Raw genomic sequence first — 15,198 nt, forward strand, 5'->3', positions numbered from 1 at the left:
GGCGCAAGCCGTCCTGGTAGCCGTCGTGAGTACGCTTCGTTTGGCATTGCGAGGGTGTTGTAGGCAGCAGCGGAGCTTTACGTCGGCGTAAACAAATCCGCACAAGAATCGTGTCTCCGGCGCTTGACAACTGCACCTGGGTCTATGTCAACTACCCCAAGAGAAGAACGGAAGGCGTTCACGATGTCGGGGAGTGGTAAGTGCAACCTGCCGAGCATTTGCTTTTAAACAACGGGTCGTCGTGTAGGCTTAGGTATCAGCTGCTCCGCCGGTCGAGTTGGCATTGCCCCCACGTCGAAGAAAGCTAAGCAGCTGTTACGTTTCGCTCGTTCCTCGATAGAATCACTCGACGCTGTGAGTCACCGTTTTGTCGAAAAAACAACCAAAGAGGCATGCGCTGCATGAAAGCACCCCGAGAGACGGAGAAATTCGTGTCGCGCTTAGGGGAGGCGCACTGCTAAAAAATCGATAAATTCCGCAGTAGCGGACCCGTGTGGTGGTACTGCACCGTTTTCACAACCGCTACTGCCGCTCTTGCACGTACAGCTAATCGTAGCTCCTTTTCTAAATTCACGTGCTTCACTTTGCTGCATGCTGTAGCACCTGTGCGGCGTCAGCATAATGAGCATTGCACGGGCTTCCCACTTCTTGTTATTTTGATTCCGTGGTTCGCATACGTGCTCTGTGCAACAACCGCGCTACTCCCACCGTGACTGTCACAAAGTCTAAATTTCGGACGTATGGCAAGTTAGGACACCAGCATTTGTACAATCGAGTAGAATCATTGCGCGACAACCCGACGGTGTGCACTGCGACCGTAGGCATTGTTGAGCAATGACTGCTGCCGTCGACTACTCGGTCGTTCGCTCCCAGAGCCGCGCACAAAAGGAACCTGTTTGCATGAGGTAGTTCCGTTGCAGCCTAAATGTGCGATCGGATTTCGTACTCGTATTCGACGCGTTTCATTCTTTACGGACCTGGTTTAGTTTTTCTTTTTATTCGTTTTCCGCCGTCCCCCGTGTGGGCGGGTCTGCGCAAAACGGGAGCGGCTGGGGAAACGGGCTTCGGATGAGAATTTAATTTCGCCGACTGCAGCTGTAGTGAAATGAACTACGGGATCTCTTATCCAATGCCGTGGTTGCCGGCGAGTGATGCGAGCGATAATATAAAAGCCTTCCTTTGAAAGCAGCCTCGTGTCCGGTAGCATTCTGTGCTTGCTTTGCGGAAATCGAGAACTCTTCACTACACTTGCGGAAGGCTTTTGAGTGTTAACGGTTAAGTAAAGGACCGACTTTTGCTTGCATATCTGGGGTTTTTCCCATCGCAATAAGCGAGTTCTTAGGGTCATTGACAGATACCGTAGATAGCTATTAAGTTGCTTTCGACCTACTTATCAATACTTGTTCTCGAGTCCCATTGTCATTGTGACCTTTACGTGACAAGCACTAGATTGGTGAACTTATTGAAATTCTAGACCCATTTAATAATGTGAAAATACTTATGAACTGAAAGTACGTGTGAAAAGTACATGGAAAAACGTAATTGGGGACCTACCTGAAAATAAGCACATTTTTTTCTTATGGTAACGACTGTTAAAATGAATTGCAGTAGTGAAGCAGCTTTCAGAATGTGATTATTGTTCTGATTTACACATTTTTGAGGAATTGTGCTGGTATTAATTCTTACAAAATGCGTGACTTTACTGGCAGCATTTTTTTTTTGTGGGCGTAATGTGCCCTATATATTGACGTAACGGAATTTCAATTTGCTTTCTTAATTTCCGCCGCCTTCTGCCCTCGTTTGATCGCACATGACCGTGAATGTTTCAGGAAATGCTTGCTTCAAATGGTGCGCGGAAACGGACATCTGTCCTCTAACGAACCAGACAATTGCGAAATTTGGAGATTCCCCTTGTTATGCCGCCATATTTTCTCTCTGAAGCAATCTGTTCGCGAAAGTTTTTTTCTCGCTGAAGCAATCTGTTTGCGACAGTTTTAGGTCAGTGATAGTGTTTCAAAAAAAATAATAAAAAGCTTCCACCCTACCATTTGGCTCGACTTCCTCAAGATTTCTTTTGAAAGGTTGCCTTGCCGTGGCAGTAAGTGTTGTGAAAAGAGTATCATATTACATAAAAAAAAGAAAAAAATTGTCTAGATGATAACACTATGATTATGTGCAGCGCCTCACTTTTTCTCGTGTGCGAGTCTGTTCATGTATTTGTCACATATCCAAGTTTTCAGTAATGTTGACACGTGCAGCGTTGCATTGCATTAGACTAGCTCGTTAGGCTATGCCTGGTAGAGGCACGATGGAGTTAGTGGGCCCGGAAAGAACAATGCAGCTACATCATGAACTTGCAGGAAGAAATAATCTGTTGAGCCGGTAGTCATCATCATCAGCCTGACTATACGCCCACTGCTGGGCAAAGGCCTCTCCCACGTTCCACCAATCAAGCCAGTTCTGTGCTTTCTGTAGCTTAGTGGAAATCCGAACATATTTTATAAACATTTAGCGGCAGCTGTGAAGGGCGAATGCGAAAGTGGTGCTCATAAATAGGGTGTTAACACTTTCGTCAGAAGTATGCCTGGTGGGAAATTGTGTGACTGTGTACACTTTACGCGCGTATGCATAATGCACACGACATACGTACACTTAAGCACGTGCAGCATTTTAACTGCAGTTGTTTCGCGCAAGTCTTGCGTGCCAGCGGTCCCAATATGCGAACACTACTCAGAAAAGATAAGTGCTACACAAAAGAAAGCGGACGGACAAGATGTATCGCCTCATGTGGTAACGTGCGTTCTAAAACACCTGCCCACGACAGAGAGGCCAGCGAATACACTGACCGGGCAAACTGTCTGAACTCGGCTTGGGAAACTGACAGGCGTCTATTTTCGCCTTGCGGCTGTTGACGCTTCGAGGAACTTTGTGTCAGACTGGCGGTGCTTCTGGCGAGCGGCTATTGGATTGCGGCCAGAGGAAGTGGAACGCCGTCGCGATGCTTGGATTGTTGATGGCCGAGAGTTGCGTTTGGTCGCGATCTTATAAACAGTTTTGGAAAGCTAAGTCGTTCGCCTTTCCTAGCGTGATTGGCCGGAGTCTTGCTTGCGTCAGCTGAAGAGCGACTCGTACCAACCGTGGGAGGACGAGCGCTTTCCAAAACATTGCTAAAGCCTCCGCGTGAGGTCGCCACGACCTTCAGTTCATTATTCGCTTTATCCCGAAAGAGTCGCTACGCAGCCGTAAAGCCGAAGTGAAGCCAGTGGGTATGGGGCTTTAGGTTAGGTTTTGCGGTAATGAGGAATAATGATGAACGGTAAAATGTTCTTCTGGTTAACGCGTATGCGTTTCGCATTTCAAAAAAAGAAATCGCAAAATGAACCGATTCGGTGAGAAAAACGGCGCGATGGTATTGATTACGGTGCTTGGCTGCTGATCCGAAAAAAAAAAAAAAAAAACCCGGGTTTGATCTCTGCCGCGCTGGTCGCATTGCGATGGTAACGAAGGGCTAGGGACCCGTGTGGTTAAACTTAGCTGCACGTTGAAGGACCCCTGGGGCTTGAAAACGGCGCGTGCCCTCCAGATACGGCGTGCCTTATAATTTATGACCATATTGCTGTTCTGAAGTGCAAAAAATCAGCAATTATTATTATTATTATTATTATTATTATTATTATTATTATTATTATTATTATTATTATTATTATTATAGCTTATCGGCAAGCATCATGACAGAATTGGGGCGTATATATGTTGCGTTAGCCTAATAGGAAACACGAGCCTAGAATAGGTAAAAGTGCGTGGTTATGAAAACGCCACCTACCGCGCTTTTGTTTTAATTTAGATTATTTTCCGTCGAAGTCATGCGCGAACGGTGCTGGGAGCCGGTGAAACTTGCTGTGTAATTTTTCGAAACTGGCAGTAATTTCCCTTTACACATATCTGTAACGCTTGTCGACAGCCTTATTATAAATGTTTGCGGCACCCTGTTTCATTCTGTCTCTGTATTATCGCTTTGTGCCTGCGTTATACGCGAACGTCATCGCGTGGTCGTCTCGTCTGGCTACTGTCGTTGCTTCTCGGCGTTTATTTCTTTCTTCTGCGAGCCTTATTGCTTCGTGCTCGACGCTGCATTGCACCAGTCATTGTTAGACTGACCTCTGTCGGCGCCCGTCTCGCTTTTGTTTTTTTTCTCGCTCTTGCAAACATTTTCGGCGTGACGCACTCCTCTGGAACGTCGTCGCCTGAATGACTCATTTTCTATTGGCTCACGCTCGCGCGCAGTTTAAGCGAGCGGGCTACCGTGCAGCTGCGCTCTTCACGTATTCGCGGTGCTTTTACACTTTGCAAAAGGCAAGGTTTTCCGGCAAGTTATCCACGGGCCTGTAACCAACGTTTTTAGATAGCTTCTAGAAATAGAAAGTATAGCTTCTAGAAATAGAAAGATAGCTTCTAGAAATAGAAATAGAAAGATAAGTTCTAGATAGGAAGTATCTAAAAACGTTGCCTGTAACGGTTCGCTTGACTAGCCCCCCCTTTTTTAGGCGGAGAATTTATGCTTTGGTTTCGTTTCGGAATCGGGCGTTGGTGGGTTGCGTTTACGCTTTGAACCTATTCACTCGTGATAGGAGTGCTGTTAAATTCGTCGTGGGAATTATGGGGGTAAAAAAAAAAAACTATCGAACCGATTTCTGTACGTGTAGCTTACGAGGCGGAAAAAAAATCAGTTTCTTTTATTACAGAAACGCATTTAGAAGCGGCGATGTTGACTAAGTTATTTATGAATCTAGATTTAATGACAAGTACCTCTATAACTTACGGACGTACTCTGCGTCGGTATGGTTTCTTGCATATGCGCGAAACCTACTATTACTAGCGTTCACTCGTGTAATTCTCTCTTTTTTGCTTACTAGACACCGCGCTTAGAAGATTACTCTGCATAGGCAAAAAAAAAAAGAAAAGAGGAGGGGTGGGAGACAGAACATAAACTGACGAGACGTATAAAGCTGATGGTCGTGCGTAGCCACAAAAGTATCTGATTAGCGTTGAAATTTGCTAAATATATCACCCGCTCCCAAGCACTCTCACAAAGCGGCTTTCATATAAATTGAGCAAAAAAAAATAAAACTGTCATTGATTGGATGGGGCTATACCCCACGGCGAATGGTCCTTGCGATCTAAAACAGTACAAGCCACATGTAGGTCTGTAGCAGAACGTTGCTAAAACTGATGCAATGAGCACGAAATGAAACGTGTGTTGGTTAAAGTAGTCATTTGTTTTGGAAAGTACGTTTAGTTGGCTGGTGCTTATAGTCGGGCAGCTTTACCCAACGTCGAATAAAGATGGTATCAAATCTCCGGTGAACGAAGTTCTTTTCAATAAGCCGATTGAACTCATCCTGAACTGCCTCGCAATTGTACGGGCGAGCCAGCACTGGGGCGGCTGCCTTCGTGTCGCGTCGTCAATTTCCGTCGCATTGTTTCAGCGCTTCCTGGGCGAGATAGCTGGCGACCCGAATGCAAGTTGAATGCGAATGCGAGATCTCGTTGCGGAGAATCAGTGCGTTCCTTTTCATTCGAAGCTTGCGGCTGTTGGACCAACGCCGCCTATGTTGGGGAGGCCCTCTTTGGACTAACGTGCACATTGTGGGGAAAAGATTTCTCGCTATTCGCAGCTAACTTTCCTATCGAACTCTGTCTTGGATTTATCTGACCGTCGCAGTGTTGTTTGCACAGCAAAAAAATAAGTAAGCAACAGTAGATTGAACAGTACCGACAAGGTTGATTTTCCCTTTTAAATTTGATCTATTCGGCGAAACAGCAGGAACAGGCGCAGACACAACCCAGATGCTCAATGGTGGTATCCAATACCTGTCTCCTAGAGCGTGATGCCTTTAGTGCACGACAGTGGCACGCTTACTTCTTTTGTTGTTCGAAAAAATACAACAATAGACGAAAGGTGCATGTGAACTCACTGCGGTTTTTATTTGTACGCACATGCTGGAACAAACCGGGCAAATAATGCGAAACCTTGCAGCAGTCTTTCACGCTTACCCCTCTTAACCATTCTTGACATCGGTAAAAAGCGGGAGATGCAGCCTCTACAAACGCCACCTTCGTTTCGTTCTCCCGAATCCTGCGCACCTTCGCTTGAACTGTGTTGGCAGCCTAAAATTTTAGGCAGTGCGGGGCTTTCTGACGCTTGACCAAGCCCTCTCCCTATATGGAGAGAGGGCGCGTGGCTAGGCGAAGCTGCGTGCACGCTCTTGGTAGGGAGGGGGCGTGTGCCGTGTGGTCAGGCCTTTAGGCATACATGACTTGCGAACGGCATCACTCCATAGACATTGCGTGAAATGGTAGTGTGTGCACTGGCTGAACAAAGGCGTTGCATGGCTTAACACGTTGGACCCAGATGCACCGCTCTCGCTCTCTCCCTCCTTCTATATTTGAGTTGTACGACGACAAAAACTCCGGGATAAAAATGTCCGTGGGCAGGACGAAAGGCAGGCTTCGAACTTTAATTTTTCGAGACATTGGTCAACGAACGCGTTAGTAATTAGTGACTTATAGCTGCCTTACACATCCATCTGCGCATCCTCAATTTTCCACGACTTTTATTAGAGAGTGGCTCTCGAGCTCGTGGACGTGCATGCGAGTGTGATGGGACTTTACTGTTTACCATTTGCTGGATATCCTCCGTCGTGACGAACAAACAAAAAATAAGAGAGAGAGAGAGAGAAAAAGTGGTGTGGCTTGAGTTGCGCGCGGTGCTGGACCAAGCGTGGAGCCCGTTTCTGCCGCAGAAAACGCACCTTTGGTAATGGCTGTGACGCTTGGATGCGTGCCATGAAGTTTTATTTTGTTTATTGCTGGTCGCTGGGCGTCCTCGTGGCAGAGTGTGCGACCTCGTTCTCGTGCGCACGATTGTTATTTCATTGTAAAAAAAAGGCACGATGAACACCTTGTGTTTATGGAGCGGCCCACAAGAGGTTTTCTTCTCGTCTGTGAAATCAAAACATGCTCAATGCAAGGGCCCGAACCTCTTTTCACGCAAAAGAAGCTTAGGGAAAGCAATTTATTTTTCAAGAAACGGTCAGGGAACCTGGGCAGATGGTGGGCTTCTAAAGTATGGTGCAGATATCTATCAAGAGCTTGGGTATGGTGTGGAGGTAAAGGTCAGGAAAGTTGAAAACTAATTACTGAGTAATTGGAGTTTTATATTGGGGACGAAGAAGCGAGCGATGGAAAGGAAAATGATAGGAGTAATCTTAAGACATAAGAGAGCAGAGTGGGTCAGCAAACTTGCTGGGGTTAAGGATGTCATAGTTCAAATCAAGAAGAAATGGACATGGGCCCGGTACGTAACGCGTAGGTAAGATAACCGCTGGTCGTTAAGGGTGACTGACTGGGATCCCGGATAAGGCAAACGCATGAGGGGGAGACGAAGTTAGGTGGGCCGATGAGGTTAAAAAGTTTGCAGGTATAATTTTGAACACATGCTCTGGCGCTGCTCGGAATTGGCCGGTGTGGCTTCTCGTGGTGAACAGTGGTGGCAGCGAATGGCGCGCTGGCGGACCAACTCAGGGCTGTCCAGAGGGCCCGTCTGGCGGCAGAGGGGCTTGGCCTCTCTGTCTCGACGTGGGAGCAGTCAGCATCAGTCCTAGACTGATCCTCAGGACTTAATAAAGTTCTCCATACCATACAATATAACGTGGAAGAAGAAAGCATAAGATCGGGTGGATTGGCGGAACATGAGAGAGGATTTTGCCTTGCAGTGGGCGCAGTCAGTCTGATGATATACAATTCATCCAGAAGGAAAGCGATAAAAATGACGTTGTTATAGAAAAATTATGAAATTTTTCAGGTACTAGAAAAAGTAGTGGTTGGGGGGGGGGGGGGTCTTGTATGTGAGGTAAGGGATAAGTATATACAATCACGTTTATTTGCAGGTACAGAAATAGAAGTTCACCAATATTTTCCCTATTTTGTTGCGAGAGAGAGACAAATCATTTTTTCTGTGGTTCGTTCCTCGCTCGACCCATGCAACGTGCAAGACGCTTTGGACCTAACGGGTACCACGACCAGGTACCCGTTAGTTAACCGTGTTAACCTCCTAGATGACACGGCGTTTGGTTTCAATGTTCTGAGTTGTACAGGGCAGCTTCTGGGCAATATAAAGGTGATAGCGTGGTGGTCCGGAAACCCGGGGGGGGGGGGGACGACGACCCAAACACAGCCGGTAATCACAATCATTGTCCTCCACATTCGTTGTCCTCCCATGAACTGGCGCTCTTTGGCCATCAAATGGCCCTTGCGCCAAAAAACACCATATATCATCATCATCATCAACACGCTGACGAATACATTTTTCTGTTAGTTCGTTTGTGGCGTGATGTAGAGGAATAGATGGGAGAATTGCTTGTTACGAGCAAGGTCTGCTGGTCTCGCAATACTGCTTTATCCGCCGTGTTCCGTGACCAGCAGGATTCGGTAGGAAAGTTGGCTCTTCTTGTTCCGAACAGACGGACCGCATATTTTTGTTGCGATGGCAGAACTGACTGCCGGAAACATGCGGGGAGTGCGTGGAAGCGCACAGACCACGATATGGATGCGGGTTCATTTCCTGTTCCAGAAGCAGCACGCAAATGTCATGACCGCCATCCTTTTCGCTTAACTATGGCCGAAGCGCGTCATTTAATTGCCTCCGCGACTAAACTGTGCAATAGAGGTTTTTAGTCTGTATGATATTTCGGTAACGCAAAATCGTGGCGTGTTACCGAATAGCGGGTCCCGCAGCTGCAATTACGGCAAGTGGTGTCATCTATAGACGATAGAAGACAACTAAGAAACACTTAATATATGACCGCCGAGATTCCGGTAGCGGCACTCACTAAGCCTGCATGTAGCATCGATTGTTTGAGTAACTTCCGAAAACAGTGCAGAATCCACACAAACACTGTGTTGGTGGTGTTTAAGGACGTGTCTCAAGCAAATAAGAGCATCTATTCGAAGCTAGCGCGCTACAGGCGCGCGACGGCCGCTCTCGTTTTTAAACGCGGGCCACCCTGTGTGTGACGTACCGTGTCGATAACATTGCCTCTCCCAGCAGACGCAGGTAGCGCATGGTTTCATCTAGAAAAATACTTGACGCAAATGAACCGTCATGATTTTTTTTTACTTATTTCATTGCGTTCTCAATGTAGCAAGGTACACTTCTTCCGCTGAGGGTAGAATGGTAGCAGACTTCTAGATCTGTGTTATTGACCCGGGTGTGAACAGGTGTGTGTTTGCGACGGATGGGTACATTGCACTTGCCTTATGAAACATGCGTGCATTGCAGGAAAGTTCAATTTTCAGCACTTGTAGGAAAGTTTAGTTACACCAGCCGCCCGTTCGGCTTCACTACAGCATGGTAGCTTTTGTTACTCGATAAATTTTACTACGACACAATTTTCGTTATTAACAACCAACGTGATTTTCATGGCAGCTCTTGATTGTACACCACACCAGTTTCGCTTCCTTCATGGAGCTTGCTACGGACACATTCTCGCTGACCTTGTCATCTCGGAATCCGCTAGTCGATCATTTCTTCGACTTAGTATCATGAGCGGTGAATGCGCTTACACAAGACGAAGTACACACACACACATACAAAAATAAAGTGCCGATTTAAAAACGCCAGTTCATTCGTCCACGGATAGCTTCGCATAGCTTAGTTATCACTTCATAAGCTGCTGACCAATACCTCGGTAGGCTAACATTATTTAGAACATAACCACCCTTGGAAACCCGTCCGGTTTCTTTCGGTTGCTGATCAATTCCGGCTTCCTACGCCGATCGCATAATGTATGTTCGGCCACGTCGTCCGTCCGCCCGTAGGAAACGGGGAGTCGTCTCGACGGCTGGCCGGCCGCGTTGTCAAGAAGAGGAAGAAGACGAGTTGACGCGACCGAGCGCGGTTCAAAGGCCCGCGCTGACCCGGCTCTTATGATGGGGCCTCTCGTGGCTCTCGGATGGACGGATACGGGAGGGAAGTGGAAGAACCCACACCCGTCGGCTCACTGGCGTAGTCTGCACCGCACAGGGCGCCCGCCGTCCGTGGCCGGGCAATTGCAGCAGAATGTGAGCTGCAAACACGAACTGTTGGCGAGAAAACGAACAGAAAAGGGAGCAGGCGGACGCCGAAAGGAGCTGCTAGGTCGAAGACGACGTGAAGCCGCCCGTCGCCGAAAGAAACGAACAAAGTGGGGAAATGCCCGAAAAAAGAAGTAAGGGCGCGTGCATGAGTCACACACACGGCGTGCTCGACGGCGTGGTTGGTGGCGAGGGTCGCGTCGGACCAACGGAGCAGCAGCCAGGTAGCGTAACAATGGAGAAAGAAGGCCCGCGAGAAAGGGTGACGGGCCGGACCGGTGGTGGTGCCGCTGCTCGGCCGCGGCGTGTGCGTCGGTGCTTGGGTACGACGATGCCGTCGGCGTGCCTTTCCTCCTCGTCGCGGTGACCGCGTTCCGTGTGCACAGCGGTGCCCGGCTTCGTCCAAGCCGCTCGCTCGCCACGTCGTGCTGGTGGACTGCAGCGCGCGCGACGGTTTTTACGCCGCCGTCACCCGGGCGCGCGCGTCGCCGTCTTGCGAGCGCGCTCCTCCGTATGCATGGACCGTGCCGGGGCCGTGACGTACGAGGAAGACTCGTACCTGCCCGACTGCAAGGCCGGCGAGGAAGAGTCGCCCGCGTACGACTCGGGTCAGGACCTCGGCCAGGTGGGCGCCACCGACCCGACGCTCGACGACGAAGGCCGAAGTCTCCTCAGGCTGGCCGCCGGCGAGGAGATTGAGGAGTTGCACCACGGTGAGGAGCTCTAATACGGTCGTTCGTTTATTGCTTCCAGCTGCTTGCGTCGTTGAAGCGAAGCGTGCGAAGACGGCTCGACTAGCTGGCAGAACTGCGCCTCGCGATCCACTCGGTCATCGCACGCCCGTCGCCGCATGTGTTTTCTTGCCACGATTTGAGGAGCCTTTCATCATCGCCGCCGTGTCCTATTTTCTCGCACCACTGCCAGATGTGAAATTCGCCAGCGTTATTTGGTCCTTACTGGCTTTGCTCATTCATTGAAGGACCCACATGGGGTTGTACTTCAACAGCTGTTAGGTGAATGAATGAACGAGTTTGGTGCGCAAATTCTACTTCATGGCCTTCTGGTGCCAGTATGGTGTGCCCTGTGTTCAGTAATAGTTTTGGTGTTTATTTGCCCATAGCCTTGTGAAATACGCGTAAATTGTGTTTAACTACTAGGCCACCTAACCTGACAGTGTATCTCAAACTGTATGCACATAACCTTGTTCAGTGCGTGACCCCAGCCAATACCTTGGCACAGTGCTGCCACAGTCTTTTTACTTTGATTTGAAAAGTGCAATATGAAAAGCTAGCATTTGTGCATTAGTGAAAAGGAAGGTATTGTGACACTGGCGATATATGTAGCAATTCACCATGCATTTCGTGTTCTCTACACTTAAGCGTACAAAGTGTACTGTGCTCTGGACATGCTACTGATTATCTTCGTGTGCTCACTGACTCTGTTGCCTTATTGAGATAAAGCAGCTTATACTGTCAATTTGTTCATCATGAAAATCTGCATCCACTCCTGCAACATGCAGCAATTGCTTCTATTTGTTTCATAAAAGCGCTGTAAAACAACCTGGCATTGTCTTCAATCACTGTCGTCAGTGTGTCAGACTTGCACATGTACTTGACACATGCACTCGACACATCACTTCTCTTTCATATGACTGGGGCTTCTGCTGCATGTGCATTGGACGATTGCCCAGTTTGCTCTCAAGCACTATGCTGCAGAAAATGAGCTATATGAAGCCTGCATCTTGCTAGAGTTAGATACTCTGAGTCTGTTTTGAATGTTTTTGCTTGTGCAATAGTTAATTTTGGCTGAGCAGCTCTTGAAACGTTGGACCTTTCACAACCAAGGCTGTTCTTCTGATGTCATGGCAGAACAAATTTTTCCTAGATTGTTAAGCGATAAGCTGTCATATGGAGGTGTTGGTGGTGGTGAAACTTCATTGATATGGAGGTGTTGCTTGTGGAAAATTACAATTGATATGGAGGTGTTGCTTGTGGAAAATTTGTGAACAAAGGCCCAGCATGTGTTTTCTTGTACAGCTTTTGTATAGGACAGTGGGATCAATTAGGGGAATAGGCTGTTGCAGCATGTCTATCATTTAGTCCTAGAAATGGTTCCTAGAGAGTATGAAATTATTGTTTGGGGCACTCTGGTATTGCCAATAACATTTTATAGGTCTGATGGGGTTGGTATCTATAACATAATGGTGACATGTTTGCACTCTTCAAAAAGCTCCTAGTTGTCAAATTGTCAAATAGTGTGTGTGTGTGTGTGTGTGTGTGTGTGTGTGTGTGTGTGTGTGTATATATATATATATATATATATATATATATATATATATATATATATATAGAGAGAGAGAGAGAGAGAGAGAGAGAGAGAGAGAGCCCCTATCGCAGTACCTTTTGCTGCTGGAATTGGCTAAATATATTTTAATTGCATTACACTACATTATTGGATCAGTCATTCCGCACGATGTTGGAAAGCCTTGTTGATTATTTATTTGTTTTCTCGTTGAGGCTGCACTGCTTTACTGATAAACAGGTGATGGTGATAGCATTGTACATACTTGAGAGTGATTGACTTTTAAAGCTTACTAGTCTTTACTGGTCAGCAATAATGCTATTGTGATTTACATTAGCAGCAGCAGGAGGCCCTTTATTAGATTCTAAATTATAGAACTTTCTAAAGTCGATTTAGTCAGTCCCCTGGCATAATTATGAGGTTTTTAATATTTTGGCTCCTATAATGGTTTATTTTTCCTCACGTAACCTTGTTCCATATTTTTGACATAATTAACATTATTCTCATTCTCCGTAGCCCTGTGGTACGTACCGTCACTGCTTTCATAGTGCTTATTTGCAAAGTGTTTGCTTCACTGAATGCTGCCCTTATCATTAACTGTTTCTAACGAGGAGTGTCTTAGTCCCTATATTTTCTTGCATGGAATTAGTGAAGAGAATGTTTTGCATGTTATATGAAAGTGGCACATTCGGTCCTTTCCAGCGGCACGTTTCTTTTGCTTCCTTTGAACTTCACATCTATTTCATGACTGATACCATACACTTAAATAAGTGCAATCAACATCCTCTATGCTTTTCTTGGCTTCGATATCTTCTGGTTTTCATTAATATTGCACGGAATATTTCAGGAACTCGGTTTAAGCACAGAAGCGGCTGTGGAAGATGTATGGCAAAATCAACTTTATTTGTAATAGTGTGTGCTTCTTAAAAATATTCTTGAAGTCGAAAAGTACTCGTGACAAGGTAATGACATCATAAGCAAAAGTATGAAAATTGTGTGTGGTACACTAGGAAACTGTGAACCTTTAAGGGGTTAAGCAGATCTGAAAGAAGTGCACGAGAAATGTATGCTGTTATGTCAGAATTAGGGGCATTGTGAATGTTGTGCTTTCTTTTTTTTTTTTTTTATGGTGTATTTAGCTAAAGGCTTGTGATCTCGTTTGCTCCTTGCAGAGAACTTCTTTGATGCTAGTGCCGACGTGAAAGCAACTGACGCCACTCCGGACAGCGGAGTTCACGACCTATCGGGAATGGACCCCGAAGAAAAGGCCCGTCAGGAGGCGGTTCTGAGGGATGAGTTGGCACAGGTAAAGTGTTGGCAGTTGGTGCACCTTAGTGAGGCAGTGCTCCATTGGACCCTTTCAAAATGCTTTTTTACCTCCGTATTCAGAAACGCTCCTTGTCTTGAATTGGACTTGCCACCATCTTCAGTGCAGCACAAATGCGTACCAGCCATGGCTGCACAAGCGTGCTACATGGAAGGTAGTGGCAAGCCAAGGGGAGTTTCTCAATTCGGGGGTTACAGTAGTAGACATGGTATAAACAGTGCAGCAGCTGCGAAATAATTTTTAGTTTTGACAGTACCACCACTTCGCTTTTTCTGGTGAGAGACTTCATTGTACTGCTGTTCACTCTCACTTATTATGTCCCAATTATTCTCAAATGAAGTGCTTGCTACAGGCAAGCTGATTGTCAATGCCACTAGTGAAATTTGAATATTTGCCAAGGAAAGAATATTGTTTTTTTTTTACTTCTTTTATCTTTAAGCTAAGACCGCATTATAAGATTAGGGGGCACTGTTTTGCCTGGTGTAGAGAAACATGAATAGATATTGCGACTTTTACGACAAGTCTTCTATCCCAGATAAAGGAGGAGGAGGAATAAATTACCTCTACCTACTATTGAAAGTGTGGGTTGATCATGACCCCACCCACTGCTATCCGTTGCCGAGGTCTTGGGACTTTGCCGTTACCGGCTCCGGGGACTCGGGAAGAAGACGCCGACCATGAAGAAACTGATCAGGAAAACTGTACAGAGGTTTATTCTACATTATTTACAAGCGAGCATTTCTCGCCACAAGATGAACATTTAGACGAAGATGTCGTCCTACATCGTGAGGATCTAGTCGAAGGAACTCTCAAGAGCACACAGCGGCTGGTTATCGAGAGTATTTTTCCCCCTCACCCTAAGATGGGGGGAACGGGTTTAAACTTCTCTGTCCAACCACCGCACACACACCACTTTTGACAGTGCCACCCACACCCGCCTTGGGCAACGTCTTTGACCGGGCTGTAGCAACCACACATCCCCTCTGGCGCCAGGTTGTCTCCTCCTTGGGATGATGAGGCCGCTTTGTGCTGAGCCACACATGCTCGCACTGCCAGAAGCATCAAAAGACTCTGCTCACCACACTCAATCTGTGGAGCTGAAGGTCATCTATGCTGTCGCCGCAATCTCTTCCAGGAGGCTGTCTCGACCGAAACCATTTCGGTTGTTGTTGTACACTTTGCAGTGAGGCGTCGCAACTGCATGCCCCTCGCTCTCCGATTGGGACGACAATACTCATATTCGGATGGCTGTCAGCAGGCCCGCTTCCTTGCGGCAACTTGTTTGCAGAACCGCGAACACCCCTCTCTGCTTGGCACAAGTGCCGATCCTAACACTACTAATGTTGGAGCTTCACGAACATGAGTGGAAAAAAAGGTTTAATATGGCTCAAGACAGCTGCACTCTATGCGCCATTTGCCATATTCATTGGCTGGCT

The 15,198-nt window shown here is 47.0% G+C and overlaps 1 protein-coding gene across 5 annotated transcripts in view; it reads left to right on the top strand.

Moving 5' to 3' along the window:
- Positions 1 to 19: 19 nt before the first annotated feature.
- Positions 20 to 15,198, top strand: part of LOC119170312 (tumor protein D54) — a 30,488-nt gene continuing 15,309 nt past the window's right edge. For 4 of the 5 annotated variants that reach the window (XM_037421443.2, XM_037421444.2, XM_037421445.2 and 1 more), the window contains exons 1-2: positions 10,151 to 10,847; positions 13,608 to 13,741. In XM_037421443.2, the coding sequence (XP_037277340.1) occupies positions 10,652 to 10,847; positions 13,608 to 13,741 (330 nt within the window). In that variant the 5' untranslated portion in view covers positions 10,151 to 10,651. Of the gene's footprint in view, positions 197 to 10,150; positions 10,848 to 13,607; positions 13,742 to 15,198 lie in introns of those variants that run through there. The other variant, XM_037421447.2, reaches the window with a different exon arrangement.

This window comes from Rhipicephalus microplus, chromosome 2 (assembly GCF_043290135.1).
Source record: "Rhipicephalus microplus isolate Deutch F79 chromosome 2, USDA_Rmic, whole genome shotgun sequence".
NCBI classification, from domain to species: domain Eukaryota; kingdom Metazoa; phylum Arthropoda; class Arachnida; order Ixodida; family Ixodidae; genus Rhipicephalus; species Rhipicephalus microplus.